This window comes from Alosa sapidissima, chromosome 13 (genome assembly GCF_018492685.1).
Source record: "Alosa sapidissima isolate fAloSap1 chromosome 13, fAloSap1.pri, whole genome shotgun sequence".
Classification (NCBI taxonomy): Eukaryota; Metazoa; Chordata; class Actinopteri; order Clupeiformes; family Clupeidae; genus Alosa; species Alosa sapidissima.
The window spans coordinates 28,049,270-28,069,270 of record NC_055969.1 but is presented as its reverse complement, the minus strand read 5'-3'; the positions used below and the strand labels follow the sequence as shown (position 1 = coordinate 28,069,270).

Sequence of the window (20,001 nt, the reverse complement as noted above, 5' to 3'; positions counted from 1 at the left end):
GTATGTGTAATATTCTTCCCATTATTGTGTGTGCTATGTAGCTTTGATAGCGTATGCATTATGGATGTTATGTGTCGGAGACCGCTGAGCTGGCGGAACATTAGCTGTTAACCAGCTCCTGCTCTCTCCCTGTGCTGTCAGCAGCTGTCGGACAGCTCTCCCCAAGACACAGACAGACAAACAGATGGCCAGGATAATGGCTCCGGCTGCCCGGTTACAAGGGCCGACTCGAAAAAAGACCACATCGATGTGAAATAAAGAATTCATGACCACAATTCACCAGGGATTCATCAGAGGTCCTAAGTGCTCAAGCGCACTGTAGATTATCGAAAGTCATCACGGCTTGTCTCCCCTGCGGGCTTTTTTTAATACATCATAAACAGCCAGCAATTTTACTGTGTATTTTTGCCATTCACAGTCAAGTTCTGCCCAGAGCTCAAGACACCTGGATATGGACTTTCATTTAAGGAAGAGAAAACATTAACACAACAACTATAGCCTTAACTTTGTAAATGACATCAGTCATATCACTCCAGTAGACTAGATCCTGAAACTGAGAGTCCGTGAAAGCGGAGCTGTCACTTTTCGCACATACGTGGGACTCCAGGCGGGGCTATGTCAAACATGGAGCCTGCCTTTTTGTGTACGGAGGTTCCTGTCACATTCCCCTGCTCTAGTGCAAACACACTGAGCAAGCAAAGAAAGCCAATACCCCAGCGCCATCACTCTCCCCATCCCCAGACTGTCAATAGCCACCTCCCTGCACTCTCCCACACCTCACTGTCAATAGCCACCTCCCCGCACTTTGCCACATCTCACTGTCAATAGCCACCTCCAGACTGCAGCCGGCACCCCCCCTGCTCTCCCCAGCCCTATGCTGTCAGTTAGGAGACATGGAAGAGCTGGACACTCTCATGTTCTCTCTGATGAAGTGTCATCTCACATAGCAACTTCATTTGCATGGGTTTGCATATTTGTTGGGTAATGAATGTTGAGGTGAACCTTTTACTTTGTGAAGAGAACACTATTGCCCTGTATAATGAAATCTACATTTTACTAAAGAGACTGGCCAGACACGTTCAGCTATAAATGTTACAATGAAAACGGCGTTCTTCTGAACGTTGGACTGGCATCCACCCCTCCTGTGCCAATGGGCATGCCACCTGTGAGTAGGGTTAGAGATGATCTTCTAAAGCCTGACTGATCCAGGGCACTGGCAACCCCCTTTCTCCCTCTGTCAGTAGGGGGGATCCTTTTACAGAGAAGCCCAGATGGGTCACAGCTCCATGCCCCCCCCCCCCCCCTCCTCCATCACTCCACTGGAGCTCATCTGCTGCTCCATCTCTCCAGGTCTGAACCCTGCCAGCCCCCCCCCCCGTATCGTTCTCTCTCTTCTCTTCCTCTGTCCCTTTGCCAACACACTCCACTGCTAATGTACTTATCCAACCCCAACATCCCCCTCTTTACTCTTTCTGCCACAACCCCCCCCCCCCCCCCTCTCTCTTTTTTCATCTTTGCCAATCTTCTGCACTGTCTGTTCCCTGCTGGGACAGCGTCAACTAGATACTCAGTCACCCACAGGACGTTGTACACACTCGCTGGAATACAGCCTAGTTTCCCCCATCATGACCCACTACCCAGGAGACGACGCTCTGTCTCTCTGCCTCACCATCACTCTCACAGAATGGCCATGGGAAAACAGAACTGCGACCAAGTCCAGGATTTAGTCATTGTGTGTAGACGATTTATATTCTTAATCCAGTTACAGGACAGTGCCTGACCTCATATAAAAGGGTAGAACATTCTTATTCCAGATTTATTTGATATGGATGCATTACTTTGAAAAATAGTGACATACATTGTACCATAATCAATCTCTCTGAGAGAGGTTTAGTTGTCAGTGTTGTTTCCATAGGAGAAAACAATCCCTAAGAGCTCTGAAATGGTAACTTAAATCTAATTTAACTTCCTGATCTTCGTCCAATTTCATAATGGACAAAGGCTGTTGTTTGTGAATCCTGTGGTATAAATGGGCAATAAATCAAACTGTATGTTCAAGACACAGCAGGAATGGTTTTGCTGGCCTAAGGTGCTGTGGTATCCTGGTTGTTCTCAGTAACAGTTTTCATAGATAGTCCTCATCTACACTGCTGCACAGGTGATCTAAGGCCAGTCCAGTATGACTGGTCAGCCCCAGTCAAGATAAATGTTTAGCATTTAAAGGGCAGATGCTTGTGACCTCAGAGGCTCAGAGGCTTTTTTACAGTCTTGAAAGTGGAATGTGTCAAATGTACAAAGTCAAGCTGAAATGAGCAAGGGCATGTGAGTTGCACTCCACCTTTTACTGAGTACCACAGCGAGGACTCAGGTGGAATTCTAATGCTGCACTTCAGACGAGAGCGAGAAGAAAGGTCCAGAGAGGAGATGAAGAGATACTCTTGTGCCTTTGTGGATTCTGTAGCAGTTCTGAATCAAGTGCTCCTTGTCAGTGAATTAGCCTTCAATTCTGCTGGATGCTGAGTGTTTTTAGCATATGGAGACCAGTCATGTAGGATAAGCAACTATCAGCAGACGAGCACCACAGCGGCCGTGTAGCTCGCTCTGGTTCTCTGCAGCCATAAGGAATTCTCTTTCCTGTTTACAAATACAAGACTTGCAGCCAAGCGAGGTTAGCGATTGCAGCTTTGCAGCAGTGTCTTTTCTTGGAGACTGAAGGTCACCTCTTCCAGTTGCCGTTCTTTTGTTACATGTTGTGAGTTGAGTGTCCTCTGAGTAGCTTCAGTGATGGAAATATGAATCTCTCTCTCTCCTCTCCTCTGTCTGGCGCATATTCCACCTCTCTCCTCATATATCAGAATGTAGACCGATTCTATTAAAATGCCAATATTTTAATTTCGATTGTTGTACTCTTTCTGTGTGAGTCTGGCTTCGGACGAAAATGTCATTAATAATACAAGTTTGATGTCCCCCCAGCCAGTCCCCTCTCTCTCCTAGGCAGCCATTTGCCAGACTGAAGTGGATATTTTATTCATGAACTTCATCAATAAGCTCTTTTAGACCAGACAGTGCCACAGTGTTTGGGGGGCCCGAGTGGCCCCGTCACCCTCTGAAAAGGCACATGCCACACGAGGCCAAACACACAGGGACCCCTGGCCCAATACACACACACACACACACACACACGCATTAGACCCATCTCATGTCTGGACAAATCATTTCCATGTCACAGACTCAATTAGCATGGAGAAACCCTTCAGGGCTGTTTTGGTACACCATCACTTCCTCTCAGGTCCTTTTGTTTGAAGTGTCTGATGTAAACAACTTGACTGGATTCTCCTCTCGTCTTTGACTCAGGGCCAACTCTGTGATCATTTGTGTATTAAAAGCGGTAAACTGCGAGCGCTTTTATTGGAGTCCAAGTGGATATATGGCGGACGTGGTCTGCCAAGAAATGAACCTAGAGGCGTTAGAAGCTCCCCCGCCGACTCACGCTCTGAATTTACAGCGCTGATCGTCCTGATAATGTCCTTGCGGGTGATGTATTCGACCTCCCAGAGGTTCAGATAGCCCGGGTCCTCCGGAGGCTTGCTCTTTTCCATCAGGCACTGCCTGGGACACTCTGCTGAGCAGTAAGCACTTCCAGCAGACAAGCCTGATAAATCCCAGACTAAGAGGGATGGCATGTTGACAGGACTGTGGCACGAGGCTGGAAACACCCTCACACACCCATGCCCAAATATAAGGTACATAAACACAACGTACAGATAGTTTGCCCACAGTCTGTACATTGACTCTGACTCACAAACACACAGGCTACATACACCAATGTCTAAAACACAGACATAGCGTAATGAGGAATGTTGGCATGGTAACAAAGCTGTGGCTTGACAGAAAGACACCACGGAGGGAGGGACACTGCATCCACCCAGGGTGTATATTTGTGTGTGTGTGTGTGTGTGTGTGTGTGTGTGTGTGTGTGTGTGTGTGTGTGTGTGTGCTTGTGCCTTTCTCTCTGTCCATGGGTGTTTCTGTTTTGCTTTGTTGATGTATGTCTGATGTGAGTGTGTTTATGTTCACCTACAACATCTGCCCATGACATACTTGGTCATTGTATGATGAACTATGCCTGATGTCTGAATTGCACTAATAAAATGACAGGAGAGGAATACATTTGCAACATTTAATTGTCTAAAAAGAAATATTTTTGCCCGCAGTAGTGACAAAGGCTCATCAAAGATGTTGTCAGAGACAGCTGACCAAAGTTAATGAAAGAATAGCTATAAATGTAATCACATCGACCATGTATGGTAGGTGTGTACGGTAGGTTAACAAGTCCTACAGCGATATAGCGCTGATTCATTAAATGTGTAGTGAACCAAACAGGAAATACTCTTTTTAGACGACAAACACAAGACACAGTAGACTAAAACTGGCCATCTGGGAAGCATATGAGTATTCTTAGATTAATACTTAGAATGCACACTGAAGGCTATCATAACACAAGTGGCTTACTGACTCACTACAAGTCTTGTACCTGCCAACTGGAATTTCTTGAATCAAATGAAAGTACATGTACAAGAAAGTGTACATGAAAGTGTATTTGTAATCTTTGGGGTTACTGTATACTAGCATTGCTATACCCTAGACCCTATCACCTAAAAATACTTTTTTTAATTGGACATAAGATTGAATAAAATGTATAAAGCCAAATCTACCAGCACTAAAACAGAAAGGCAGGATCCTGCAAAAAGTAAACAGAAGTAAACAGAATTTGGTACACAAATAAAGCGGGTTTGGTAAGGCCCTACATGTATCATGCTGAGCTAGCTGCTGTCCAGCTAAGAAAAGAAGTGCCCTTCTCAATAGACCCTTTCAAGAGAGTTCCATTATCAGCATCATAGTTGGCCCCACAAGACTTCCATTTTAACATTCCATATGTTATCTTAATGCAGAGGAAGTAGATTGGGGCCCAAATAGAACGTTCAAGCATTGTTTTTGTTTTTATTGTTGAAAGGGTCTATTCCTCTTTTCTTTTCTGCTCTTCACTTCTCTGCTCTTCCTCTTCTGTTCTGTCCACCATGCGTCCACAAGCAGATGGCCCTTTGCATCTCCGAGTGTTTTCATTTGATTTGGTCGGTGAAAAGCCCACCTTAGTACTGAGAGAGGCTGACTAATCCCTGAGGACAGCCTAATGAAAGCCAGAGAAGTCTGCAGACTGAGTAGTGTGTGTGTGTGTGTGTAGGGGCTGGTGCAGGATGTTATGGATGGGGGGTTAGAGGGGTGTGGTGCCAGTGGAACAGTCAGCAGCCTGCTGGGGTTTCTCCATACTTCACCGCAGCACACCAGAGCACAGCACACACACACACCAGCGCAGCCCAGCCCAGCCCAGCCCAGCGCAGCACTTGTTGAGCAGGCTGCTAACACCCCCCCCCCCCTGCACCACATCTGGAACTCATCTGGAAGCCCGCTGTTGCTGGAGCGGTCGGGGGAGAGCCCTGGTGACTGCGTGGCAGAAGCAACGAGCTGACGACAGCATCTCCTACAACCTCATTGGCTTCGCACACTCACCCACCCGGGTCACTCACTGTGGGACTCACTCACTGGTGTGTGTGTTGGCATCACAACAAAGAGCCCAAAGTCATCTCGTTGTTTATAGCGATGTCAAATGAGCCATGGAAAAGCAGCCTGCTTGAGATCTCTTTGAGCATCATTTGACCATGTTGGCAAGCGAAAGGCTCTGGTACAAACCTGTCTGTCATGTAGAGGTTTTTGTTGTTGATGTTTGATGTATAGATGTTTTTGAACAATCCTTAGAACAGCACTGACATCCCACTTTCATCTTCATTCCAATCCCTTATGTCTGGGGCAGAGGCCTCTGCGAGCTGTGGCTCTCATATTGGTTACACATGTGCTTAATCACTGAGCATGAGACGTCTCGACTCAAGTGTTGCCATCCTGCTGTCAGAAAATGGTGTCCTTTCCAGGGTGATAGATTTATTAAGGGAAGCGCTGTAAAGCGCTGTCTCATCTGACACCAAATGTTTGTTTTTGATGGTCTGCGTGGAGCAAAGAAAACAGGGCCAGTCTGTGGCTGCCAGGCCTGGCCCCAGGTGGACGGACAGGGATTCATGTACTGTACTCTGGCGAAATGAATGGAGTACAAACACACACACACACAGACACATACACACACACACACATCACACACACACACACACACAAGTAAATAACATTCACTTATGCTGAGTCTGTTAGCAGCAAATCCACACTGACAGCTGTGACATGATAGCGATATGCGGGAAGATGGTGGACACAGCAAGTCAGGAGCCTGTTGACATGGCAGCTGAGCCAGACAATGTTCTCCCTCTGAGCCTGCTGAAGGTTGAATCACAGAGCCAAATCAGGACGGAGAAATCACTCAGGTCCAGACTTCACACATGCCAGCCTGGCTGTCAGACAATCGGCTGAATAAATGTCACTCATCTCCACTGCACCTCCCATGTGACCTCAATGTCAAACGATTTATTAATTAATTTTTGCTAGTTATTTACTTTGGTACAATAACACCTCTGGTGTCCAGGCTCAGAGCGTGTGGGAGTCCACAGACAGGCAGGAACACATCGGTGGTTGTGGCTCCTGGCCACAGTCTCACGACTGCTGTTTTTATCTGAGCTGGAAGGCGCTGCTGTGGACTCTCTCCTCTCTCTAATGTCTCCAACAGTCCGCTGGGCTCTAGCTCTACCTTCCTCCCTCCCTCTGTATCTCTCTTTCTCTCTCTTTCCCTCTCTCGCTCTCTCTCTCTCTGTTATTCTCATACACCTTACACCATTTAAAAACACCAGCGCTCTAGCTTGTACTGTTGACCTGACCTAGAGGATTGGAAAGACTATCAAGCTCCAAGACGCTGCAGTCTTTCCTCCTGCTGCATGAGGCTTAAATGTCCACAGCTTACGGTTTGACCTTGAGTATCAAACAGGGTGTCTGACTGTATGTAAATTGTGGCCTATAGCCTTAGCTAATAAAGGGATCAGAGGTTAGTGAAAGGGCTGTGAGTCCTTGGTGTGTATGTGTGTGTGTGTGTGGGTGTGTGTGTTTGTGTTTGTCTCTGTGTTTGTGTGTGGGCATGTGCATTTGCGTGTGTGTGTTTGTGTGATGTTTTGGCTATTCACTGTCTGGCTTCGGATTCTCTGAGTTTCAGTCGCCACGCCACCGCCTGCATTATTTCATGCCTTATAAACCATTTACCTATGAAAGGATATTCAAATCATGAGGTGCCACAGAGTGTGTGTGTGTGTGTGTGTGTGTTGAGTATGTTTGTGTGGTGAGTGTGTGTGCATGAGAGAGCTAAGGCAGCAGAGATCCCCTTCCTGTTGTGAGCAGGTGTTTGTTCAGCAGTAGAGAACTGTTTCTATTCTGACTGTGGAGTGTGGAACAGCAGGGGCTCTGCACTTGCTCTGATTAAAGAAAAGGTGGAATGAGGTGGAATGCAGAGAAGAGGGGGAATGAGGGCAAATGTGTCTGAGAGAGTGAGAGTGAGAGAGGGTAAAAAAGAGAGAGAGATTGGATCCTTATGATATCCTAATGTTTGGTCAGTACGCGTGGAGGTCCTCTTGTGACTTGGTGACTTTGTTGTGTCTGCAGGCAAGCCCAGCGTCCTGCTCATGGAAGAGCTGGACGTGTCGCGGGGCACCAGCCCCCGCCACGGCCGCGGCCAGCCCACCACGCTCCGCTGTGGCTGGCTGAGGAAGCAGGGCGGCTTCGTGAAGACCTGGCACACGCGCTGGTTCGTGCTCCGCGGGGACCAGCTCTACTACTATAAAGACGAGGAGGAGACAAAAGCCCTGGTAAGTCGAAACCTTCCCCCGCACCGCACCGCACCGCGCCGCACCATCGCGCCTCCCTCCGTCCTGCCCCTGCCCTCCCCACCCGTGTCCATCCTCCCCCAGGCTTTATGGAAGCTTGACCCCTCGGGCCATGAGCCGCTGCGGCGCTTTAGAAGGTGGTGTCAGGTTCAGAGCCGCGTGGGCGAGGGCAGTGTGATCACCTTGATAAATATCACCTCTCAGAGAGGCCTCAGGGGGGGGATTATCCACCCACCCTGCAAGATCTCCTCACACGGGCTCTCACACACACGCTGTGACCAGGGAGGTCGGTCAGTTAGACCTGTTGAGTCTGAGTCACACGTTAAGATTAGATGCTTGTTAGCACTCTGGACAACCTGAAAGCACCACCAGCAACTGCTATGTTGTAGCAAAATGACGAGTTTCTTCTATATTCTATATTTATATGCGTAGTATTCTGTTAAAGTGAATTCCCAGCCCTCGGTTTGCTCTTAAAACTGAAGCACTAAACAACTTGTGCTATAGGAATCTCTGTTGGAGTATTCATATGCTTTTATAGCCATGCGAGTGTTTGATGTTTTAAGTGGACCAGCACGACTCATGACATAAAGGGCAGTGTTGACCTGTGGCCAGTAGAGGGGAGGGGCCACGTCCGCCATGTCATATGGAAATGCATCACTCTTTCCAATTCTTGCAGCAGAGGGTGTTTTGCATGGCATGATAGTGCCACTGTATTATAGTCATGGCCTGTGCAGAGCACCGGAAACACTGATCAGATAAGCAGATAAGCACAAATGCACTGAAGGGGCAAAACTTTAATCTCTATCAGGTCATTTCTAGAGAGTAGCCATGTGTGAGTACATTCACTTGTCACAACTGGCTCTCTGTCAAGGAATCGAATGATTTCTCTATTATCTCACAGCTGGGGTTGAAGGGAATAGCTGAGCTTCCTGGGGAAGTCAGGCGTGTGCATGTGTGCAGCTTGCAGAGTGCATGCAGTGGATTGATGTGATGTTGATGTTGATGTCTTCATTTGGGCTCAGTGAGACAACATTTAGTAATCCCAAATCCCTTGATAGAGGATGCAGTGTTGGTCACCCAGACAGATCCACCATTTTGGCTCAAAAACATACATGGACGGATTCAAACGGGTGGCACTTACATAAGACAGATGTAGCATTATGCAGAACAGAACCAGAGTTACAGTAGTCCAGACACCATTGTGCATTAATGCCGTCCAAGACAGAAACCGTTCTGTGCTGGGTGGTCTCCCACAAAGCGATGCGAAATTAAAATCTGTGTTATGTGAACCGTCTCCGAGGTAATCTCGGGCTCCTGCCCCCTTGCTTCTAAGAGTTGGCACGGTGGCACGAGAACACATTTGTTTCTGCGCCAGCGTCTGAGTGGTGCTGCAGGAGTAAACGAGAGGTCTAGTAAACACCAGGAGAGCTGAGGACACAGACGCTGTTTTTAGAATCCCTGACTCACAACCAGTATGGGGAAGATACAGGAAGATTGAGACAAATAAAGAAAAAAGTGTAAACTTTTTATTTATTTTATTTATTCACATTTGTTTACATAATAACTGGTAAGTACATCAGAGTAGGGAGAAGGACACAGCTGGACATAGCATGGTACATAACCTCAGTCTGCAGACTCAACTCTCCCTAGTGTCATCAGGCCAGAGAATATATGTTGGAAAACAGTACAATAGTGTGTGTAAGATTGTTTTGACTGTCTCTCCCCGCACCGTAACCAAGGCCTGGTGGAAAGATCTGCTTTGGGTTTAACACTCCCTTAATGGAGAACAGACAATGAGTCACACACACACACACACACACACACACACACACATTCAAAGAAACAAAAAGATGCACACACACTTTCTCAAGTTCCATAAGCAGGCAGCTGACCCATCGTGAGCGGGCAGTGTGTTTGAGTGGGGCTCGGTCTGGCTAAAAGCAGGAAGTGGGAAAGGTTTGTTTGGAAGCTCTGCCTCAGCAGTTTCTGCCTAAATGTGTGTTGATGTTCTGGGTGGAAATCCCTGCTGCTTGGCCATCATTAGTAAGTCCCAATGTGGAGTGCAGGCAGTCTTAGCTCTTTCATTTGCAGAGGTGCTCTACCTCGATATTACATGGCCCGGTGAGCCCGGGATATTTTAATCAGCTCACTTTTGAAGTAATTAGGAGGAGAGAGGGAGAGAGAGAGAGAGAGAGAGAGCAAGAGCAGGATTTAGGTTTCGGAGTTCACTTTTAAAGTTCACTCACATCTCTGTCAGGGAATGTGTGAAGGTATTTGTGTGTGTATGTGTGATTTTGTGTGCGTTTCTATGTTTGCCTATGCGCTGTACCTATTTATATTTGTTTCTTTGTCTGTCTGTGTGTGTGTGTTTGTATGTGTGTGTCTGTCTGTATGTCTGTCTGTCTGTCTGTGTGTACAAGTGGTTTGATTTTATCTGTGCATAAGGGTAATTTTAAACAGAGACCAAAACAAGAAGAGAAGTTTGAAAGAGATATGTTCAAGCGTGTGATGGCAGCGAATAGTGATTTTTTGGTCTGTGTGTGGTCAATCCTTTGCACTTTAATGTTTCACTTCCAGAAACCACAGACGTGTGTGTTCTGTATTTCGTTCACGAGATGTTTCTTTGCATCATGTCCTCTCATTTGATCAGATCAAGATTCAATATCAGACAAGAAAAAGATTTTTCACTTTTCCTTTAAAAGCTAGGGCTTCAAAGTCGGCTTGAGAACCTGAAGCCCTGATCTGAGGCAGCGATGCTTGTTTTTGATCTCCCATAACTTCAGCGATGTACCGAATGCCAATGAGAGGCGTTTATCAAATGCCTTTTAGCCCAGCCACACTGCAAAAAACTGCTTATCTAATAAAATCTAACCAAGATTATTAGTCTTATATCAAGATAAAAATAACTAGTTTGTTTTGTTTTCAGTATAAAGAGACTTACCGCGCTTTCTCGTGAAATCATTTGACTTAGTTTGACTTATTTTAAGACATCTCATCCTGAAAACAAGCAAGTTTTTCTGCCAGTGCGTTAAGCAAATTTGTCCTAAAAACAAGCAAATTTGTCTGCCAGTGCGTTAAGTAAATTTGTCTTGATAAGACTCCTTAAAATAAGTCAAAGTCTTCTTAAATTAAGTCAAAATGATCTTACGGGAGAGCACTAGGTAAGTCTTTTCATACTAAAAACAATACCAAATAGATTTTTTGATCTTATAACAAGATTAATAACACTTGGTTAGATTTCATTTTTTGCAGTGCAAATCTACAAACGCATGCATCAGGAACTGATTTTATGAGACCGGTGTTTTTCAGTGCCATGTTGCCTTCCTGTCTTTTTTCTTCTCGAGTGTGGGGGCGGGGAGGTTTTGATTAAGGGTGGAGAGACAGTGCACCCAACAATCTGTCTGTCTTCCCTCTAGATGTTCTAAATATACAGCAAACGTTGGATAAAAGTGGGCTTAACAGTGCCTTAGTAATGTAAGCTGTTGTGCTGAAACTATTAATGAAAAACAACAAAGAAGAATGAATCTGATAGTGGAACTTTTCTATCAGCTTGTTGGCATTTCTCCATTGATTAATATGCTCTAAATCTGTCTGTATTGTTTGCACTGTTGGTGAATGGAGTTCCCATTTCCTTACTCCACGCTAGTTGTACTACCCAAAACATGCTGGCTCTGTCCGAGGACGGAGGTTTCCTCTGCCCACGGCCTCTCTGCAGCACCGCTGACTGGGCCAGGACCACCTCTATTCTGGCCATGGTCCACGCCCAGGCCCACACAAAAGGTCAGCCAGCCAAAGCCTGGAGGTGGGCGGTGGGCCGGGAGGACCTCCTCAGACCCACAATGCAGCTGTTGTTCTCCCCGCCTCTGAATGAAAGTCCTTATGTTCTCATCTAAAGCATCCTATGTTTGGCTCCAGCCAGGACAATGGCGTCCATACGGTACAATACGAGAGCCTCTCTGGGACAAGGGGGAAGTGGAGGCTCGCTGTCTGTGCCCTACATGAAATACAACACCACACATCAAGAGTGGTATGGCTGACGGCATGTCATCTGGACATTTCACCCCCCGAGTAAAAATGTTTTTCAATTTGGCTTTCAATGGCCTCCCTTGTGCAGGGGAATGTGGGACTGATGTGATCTATGTGTAAAAACGCAGGGGGGCGGTGGGCTCAGGTGCATGGTTCAGTTTGGACCATTTTCTGAAGAAATTGTGTCTGGATGCTTCTGGATGTTAAAAAAAAGACCTGTGGTGCCCCATGGACTATCTGTATATTTTTGGACACTGTTTTGAACATGCATCGGCAAGTTCTAACCTACATGTAGCCACCACATTATTCTAAATTTGTCGGAGGAAGGAAGTTCTTGCTTTCCCAACCTAAAAACAACTGACAACAGCATTAGTTTTCTCCTTTTTCTAACCATAACTTTTCGCTCTGATGCTGTAGGGAAGGAAGACTCGAAGAAAACTGGGCCATGAATGTAGCACAAACTCTTAATTGCTTTGACCCACAGAGAAGCGGGTGAACAGGGCTAGTAAGAAGCAAGCTACCAAACTGCCCTCCAATATGACAAAACTCTCAGCATCTGTCAGTGTTCCTCCAAGAGTTGAGGGGAAGACTAATTACTGCCTAACTAAATTTAGAGACTACTGCTGAAGGTGAGAAGAGCTGTGTCTGAAGTGGATATTAAAGGCCAGAACCAATTTGGGTGAAATTTCTTTTTGTGAAATTTCTTTTTGTTTCTTTTTGATGTGACCTCGATGGCGTGTGCACTGCACACAGACGCAAATGCACCCTTGTGTGAGCGTGCGCTCAAGCTCACATGAGTACATGCTATGTATAATAGCCACAGAAAACACAAACCGTTTATTTTACTTCAAGGACGATGAACTAGCCTTGGCGTTTTCAATCCCCCTGACCTCAGGTCAGAGAATGTTGGCCAGACAGGCTAGCCTAGCTGGCTGTAAACATGACATGTAAACATGACCGTGGACCCTCATGGTGGGTTGATGCGTATGTCTGGGCAGTAGGCTGGACGCCTTCTCTGTGTGTGCCATGTGGAATGTGCAGAATTGCCACAGCATGGGTCAGTGGTCACAGAGAGCTACAGACGAGGCTACGTCTGAGTGCTAGGCACGAGCGCTCATCCCTTGGCACAACACACTCACGCACATGCACACAACTGCGTCATTCAGCGGCACAAAGAAGATTCTGTGCCTGGCAAGTGCTGAAGATTGCATAATTATTCTAATCCCAACCATTTATCATCTGATTGTGTAATAATGATGCATAGTCTACTGAGCCCATAGATCCACTTTTATAGAGCCTGCATTGTTTTGCCAGTGGCTTGAGAGTGGCATAGTTCATACTGGGTAAAAATCTAATTTCATCATTTAAATCAAAATGACTTTTATTACAGAGAGAGAAACAATGACTGGCACAGTGTAAAATACTGGTGTAATTACAGGTTTCATGTTGCTGCTTTTCAATAAATAAACATTTTACGGCACAGAAAAAAAAGTTCACTTATCAGTGTCTACAAAAAGTCAAGACCTTTCCAGAGCTGTAGTTGACTGTTGAAAGGCCTGTGCCCTTGGCGTTTTAGATGCCTATTAAAATGACAATCTGAGGTTTAATTATTCATCTTGCAGCTTTGCTCTGCTCTGTGTAGATGAGAGGAATTAGAGAGCAGAATCATTAGCATGACCTCCACACTCCGCCTCTACCCTGTCAGGAGACACCCACGTCTCATCCACATACCTCACATCTCTGCACACACACACACACACACACACACACACACACACACACACACACACACACACACACACACACACACACACACACACACACACAGACAGACAGATTTGTTCCATGCAAAACAGTACTTGTCCTCACAGGTTTTAGCCTGGGGCTCAAATGACAGCTTTTTTCATCACTCAGTGTTTATTGCTGCCCTCAAAGTCACTGGAGTGTTCACACCATGACGCTCAGTACAATAAATAAATACGCAGGCAAATGGATAAGTGCAGGGTTTGTTTTGAACACAGAGGTTATCTTGTTGAAAGGGCTTGAACAGTCTTGAACCATGGCAGAATGAGTAGCCCACCATCCATATAGCACTTTTGACAACAACTGACAGGCTACAGCACTCCAGCAGGGAATTTGTGGGATGTTTTGACTCCATTAGAGGAATGTGGGCTGGTAGCTGTGGGCCTGTGACCTTGTCTGTCTCAGTGCCCGTTCCTAGTCCACTCACATGTCAAGCCGGAGGCCGGTCACTGGTGTTGAAGGCAGCGCTATGATGAGGCAGTATTTTTTTCTGTGGAATAGTAAGTCTGTCTTGAAGGACAGCCAAGAACATCTACTGAATATGAAGAAGTTCAGTAATTGAGGTTTTAACTGAGAACTTGTCAGTGTGATGAAGCGCCTTATTCAGTTTCCAACAAATATGTCTCCCCCCTCATCAGGAAAGTGGAATATTCTATTATATCTCAAAACAGTAGTTCTCCTGATATCTTTTCTTCTTCAATTATTTATCTTATAAATTATAAATTTATAAGATAAATAATTGAATAAATTATAAATTAATCTCTCAATTAATTATCTCTGACCAGCTGTTCTCACTGCATTTCTCAGCTGGGGAATCCAGGATAGTTTTGCTCATAACCCTGGCAGACGCCAAGGACTCAACACTCACTAGTGATCAAAAGGTGAACTCATCGCCCATTACAGTCAAATATTCCCAGAGAGGCGGCGTTCCCCTTACTCTCGCTCCCGCATCTGCAGGCTGTGGCGATGTCCGCCCCTCTGCCTGGCTCCGTGTGGGTGTTGTAATTCCTCGGTGACAGATGAACCAAAGCGTGCCTGATTTACCGTGCGCCATTTACAGGCCAGCCAATTTCCATCCATTCATTCATTACGCCCAGGCGTATTATATCTCAGGAGGAGAGTGGCAGGGCCAGGGGTGAGAAGCCCACTCAAGGGCAGACCAAGGTGAGAGGGGCTCTGAGTCACATTGGCTACGGACTTAAGGATGGAGTTCACAGCCAAAGTAATTGTTTATTATCAATAATAAATCAATAATAGCACTCGCATTCATTGTTTATTTGCAACAATGAATGCAAGTGCATCATCCAGAAATCTGGTTCTGCAAAGTCTGTCAGACATTTTACCAATTATTTCCCCATTAAATTTGTCTCCATATTTGACCAATTTTGGATGCGTATTGAATGTAAATCACATTGGTACCATCTCATTGTACCGCAATTAAGACCTGGGCATATGAATCATTGGCTTTGTGCTGCTGTCAGCGGTAAGTGTTGTTTCTGTGATGGAGACTTCAGCTGTAGCTTCTTTCCATCCCTGAGGATTCTCCCCCGGTAGTGACCTGCCATGTACCAATCTCTCCGTTTTAATTAAAAACGTCTCTGGCTAGGGATCATGGGATATGCTCCCTCCAGTATGTATGGTAATAGCTTACACATTGCCGTTCTGGACTCAACCAACCCTGCCCTCCTCTCCAGCACAGTTCCACTTCATAGCCTCTCACTTTAGGAGAGAGAGAGAGAGAGAGAGAGAGAGAGAGAGAGAACGCATTTCCAATTTCTCTTAGTTGTTCTATGTTAATATGTTATAGAGCTCTGTGAATCCATTTACTGTTTACAGATCTGGGTCTCTTTGGTTGTGCACTCCTCAATACTCCTCAAAAACGTTCATAGTGCGTATTTTAAACTCGGGCTTCTAGCAAGGGTCTTGACAAATGGGACCTCTTTCCATGGCATCCCCATGTGTTCTCTCTTTCCCGCTGATTACTTTTGGAGATGTCAGGCCTGCTGTTATTTGCGGTGACAAGACAAACTGCCCTGTGAGCTGTGTTGGAACATGGGAGCTGTGTGTTAGCTAGCTGTGTAGTGCTTTCGCTTTCTGACCCCAGAAAGAGGGGGAATGGGAGAGAAGAATGAACCTATGAGACACACCTCACCTACTGTAGGAGAATGGGAGAATGGCCTTAGAACTGGAAAGAGGGAGTCAAGAAAGGAGAGATTTCTACAGTCGTGTTAATGAGTGACACCGTGTTGTGCTCCTTGCCTGTAGAGAAACTCTGAAGAATAATTATTAACTGTGTAACAAAATGGTGTGTATCTCTGCCCTTAACCCTGCTGGGCTGTGGCCTCACCTTTAACCAATAATGGATATGCTTTAAGCACTGACTGAACTTCTCTTGTCTTCTTGTCTTTAGCCTCTAACATCATATAGCGATTGGAGTCTATTACAGTAGGAGCCAGACCCCCATCAATGCAATTAACCCTCTTGCACTAATTATCTACTTTCATCTACATGCATTTTGCCATTGAATAGCTTTGCTACAGCAATTACCACCAAGATGCCCTTATCTGGCTCTCATTTGGAAAGGCAATCATACAACATGTAATTAACAAGCAGTTAATTGAATTTGTGTTTATTGCTGCCTTGAGGAGACCTGATCTACCTCCTGTTGGATATGCCTAATGATCTCATAATGACAGTTGTGCTGAGGAGATCAGGTTTGGATCTTTCAGTGTTTTTGTATTGTGAGCTTTCAGTAACAGTAGGTGAGTCAGTGGCAAAATCTTCCTCCCATTATGAGACTTCTTCCTTCCTCCCAGCACTGTGTGTTTTCAGTAAAAGGACAAAGTGGACTTTTAAAGAGCGTTGCAGAGTTGGCTCTATCGCTCCACACTTGCCAGAGGCTTGTATTAAGATTCAGGGGAAAAAGTGACTGAGTCTCAGAGTGATCGAGAGCAGCTGGAGCTTCGTTGCTATTGAATATGCTTGCTACTGCCAAGATGTGACGGCAGTAAGTACTGATCTCCCAGCCTAAGCCTCTGGCCTCCATAGATCTCCCTGCATTTGGAAGATGCTCCGAGCTGTGTTAGCTGGGATGATAAGGGAATTACATATTCATCCCGGCGGGCGCCATTGGGAGTCTCCTCAGGGACAACCTCAAGTCTTTTGTGTTTCTGTCAAGTCACCTGATCTTTGATCTCCCTCTCTTGTCCTTTGTACTGTATATGCAGAGCTTTCAAGTTGCCGGCTGCTGACTTAAAAGCTCCCTCAGTACGCGCATGAAAGGGCTATGGAACAAGGGCATGAGTAAAATCCTCCATTGGTGCCTGATGAATATGATGCTGCACTGCTCTCATGAAACTCTTGTGAGAACACTGGGGCTGCCTGTAGCATTTTGGCATTTCTGGATGTGGAGTCTCAGTTTGTGCTGGATAAAACTGTCATTTTGTTTTCTTTCCTCCCAGCAAATCTTATTAAACTCTAGCTCCATACCAGGCTGTGAATCTAAAATGATGCCTGTGCCCCCTGGTTACTCATATATTATTGGCGCTTGGTCATTGGTATGCTGCGTTAGCCAGTGCTTGTTTTAAGCAGATGCAGCAAGTTTCTTGATGCTCCAACAAAGTTTGAAATATGGCTGGAAATTCTTAAGCAGCCCTGGACTCATGGAGCTGTTATTCCACAATGTGTGTGTGTGTGCGTGTGTGTGTGCGTGTGTGTGCGTGCATGTGCATGTGCATGTGCGTGTGTGTGTGTGTGTGTGTGTGTGTGTGTGTGTGTGTGTGTGTGTGTGTGTGTGAGAAAGAGAGAGAGAGAGAGAGAGAGAGAGTCTGCTGAGTCTCTCTCTCTATGTGCTCTGTACTTAGTATTTGATGTCTGTTAGCTCATCCATGGCCCTGAACAGGACTCATCCTCAATGCAGATTGAGCGAATCCATTGCCTTGCCTACAGGCTGACAATCTCTTTTTTTATCACCCAAATAATGTTAGAGGGTGCCTTTGACTGCTCTCTCATTGTGAAAACCAGCATGGCTATTTGCCAGACAAAAAGCACAACAAAATCCAGTGAGGTCCTTCACCCAGGGACCCATCAAGATGGCTGACATGGAAGACTTCTGCAACCCATTGAGGATGAGTCCTGTTCAGGGCCATGGATGAGCTAACATACATCAAAATTAATACTAAGTACAGAGCACATAGTGGAAGACAGCAGAGATGAAAGGGGAAATAGTGTTTAGATTAGTCACCTGCCAGTCAGGGCTACGGCTACGTGATCGCTCTTTTTGGGAGGAAAGAAGACTCAATCGGCCAGGTTGAAAACTAGGTCATTGTTTAAAACAGACAACCTCGTCTGGTAGCTCAGCAGCAGCGGGAGGACTGGACTGTGGGCCTAGGCAAGGAAATGAGAAAACCTGGCTGAATCTAGCTAATGGAAACTTGAGGTTAAAGACATTTTTTGAGCCTTCACAATGGCTGTGGCCCAGCACAGAGTCCTTGCTTCAGGTGCCTCTCTCGTGCTGCCAGTGCCAAAACTGATTCCACTCCCAAAAGCTCTCTCAGTGTGCAGCTTTTACAAGATTAGGCTACTCTGTGTTATTGGGTTGTGTTTGCTGCATGACTGGGCCAACTGGGTGTTTCAGTACAAATGAGGACATGTTTGGCTCTCAGCTTGGTTGTAACAACTGGAATAGATGGCATCTACCCATTTCCAAATGATTTATTTTTTGAACATTGGAATTGTTATTTATTTATTTTATATTAAACTGCAATCAGGTAATAAGATTTCCAGTGGACAAACACAATGTAACACCAGCACTACTTTAATAAGAAATCCTAAGAGACACATCACAACACAACTGCAGACAGGAGTAGTGAGAACAGTGCTTTGATGTTGCAACTGAAGCTTTTTAAAGGTGTTCAGACATCTGCTCCTCCTGTCAGTGTTAGCATCATATTAGGGAGGTTCCCCCAGTGGTAGCATAACTACATGGAAGGACTGCTAGAGGACTGTTAGAAGTGAGATGCAACGGACATTGCATGCCCATGGTTCCTCTAACACTGACCAGTATTACTATGGCTGCAGCACAGTATAAGTAAGATAAAAGTAACCTATCCCATGATAAGCTGGGTGGGGGGAGAAGGACATTATCACATGAGGGCAGATCTCCCATTGATTTACACATACTGTAGCTTCAGCAGCCATGCAAGACAAGTCCACAAGCTGGCAAAGGCCGCTAATGACCAGAGATGAAGGTGCTAGGTCTGGACCAGTCAAGGTGAAGTGCCCTTTTTATGGCTCTATGGCTGTCCACTAATTGTGTCCTCTGAAGCAATTTAGGCCCAGCCATTTAGAATGTATTAGCTCATTTTAGCACATCAGTCTTCTCTGTAGCTTCCTCCACACTGGGCAGCTTTGCCTATTTCAACTCATGCATATACACATTCGGATCTATGGGGGATTCCCTGAAGTCAAACAACTCAGCCTTTTCCAGCAGCTCAAGTTTTTTTGCTTCAAATGTATTTGGTATTTGGTAAGACCAGTTTACATTACAGGGAAATGCCAGTGACATAATTATGCTTACTTTTTTCTCAAGCTCATCAGCTACCCTGTCATCTTGAAAGGAAATTCTCTGGTAACTTCTGCCTCAAGAAATCCCCACACCCTCACAGTAAACAAACACCCACCAGCCTCGCAGCGATCCCGTCCCTGGTTCCTGTGTCTGCTGTGGTCGCAGAGCTTCCTTCAGGCACTTCACATTTCCTTCAGCTGCTTCTTTGCCTCTGCTTTTCTACTGAAGGGATTCGCTCCTGGCTCTCCCAGGGCGTAACAAGCGAGGTAAAACAGCCAGAACTGCAGGTGGCGGCAAGGTGCGACTCCCCTGCTGGGAGATGAACGGCTGCACCCCAGCATTAGCCACAGCAGGGACAGGGTGATGGATGATCTCGTTAGCCTCAGTCTAGTGGTGGGAATTCTCTTGGTTGACTTGCAGCCCTGAAAAATCCTGAATGTGGTTAAGAAAAACCATACCAGCTTGTTTGTTGGTTAAGGGAAGAGGGTGAAAATAAGCCTGTTTATATTTATCCAAAGACTCAGTGGCGTTCATGTTGGACCAGTGACTCTGTGATTTACAGTCTACACAATAAGCCCTGGACAGCTTCTATCTACAGTAAAACTGCTGTAAAAAGTCCAGAACTTTAACAGTGGTGCTTATTGAGTTAACCAAAGCCAGAGAAAGCATCCACGCTTCAGTGATCTTGAGCATGTAGTCTTTATAGTGCGTTTAGTATGTTATGCGTAGTGCTGTATTGTTGTT

The 20,001-nt window shown here is 45.7% G+C and overlaps 1 protein-coding gene across 6 annotated transcripts in view; it reads left to right on the top strand.

The window, feature by feature from the left end:
- arhgap24 (Rho GTPase activating protein 24) overlaps positions 1 to 20,001 on the top strand; it is a 92,476-nt gene that overhangs the window by 13,041 nt on the left and 59,434 nt on the right. For 4 of the 6 annotated variants that reach the window (XM_042059597.1, XM_042059596.1, XM_042059599.1 and 1 more), the window contains one exon: positions 7,642 to 7,844. In XM_042059597.1, coding sequence (XP_041915531.1) covers positions 7,642 to 7,844 — 203 coding nt within the window. Of the gene's footprint in view, positions 1 to 7,448; positions 7,543 to 7,641; positions 7,845 to 20,001 lie in introns of those variants that run through there. The other 2 variants (XM_042059601.1, XM_042059598.1) reach the window with 2 other exon arrangements.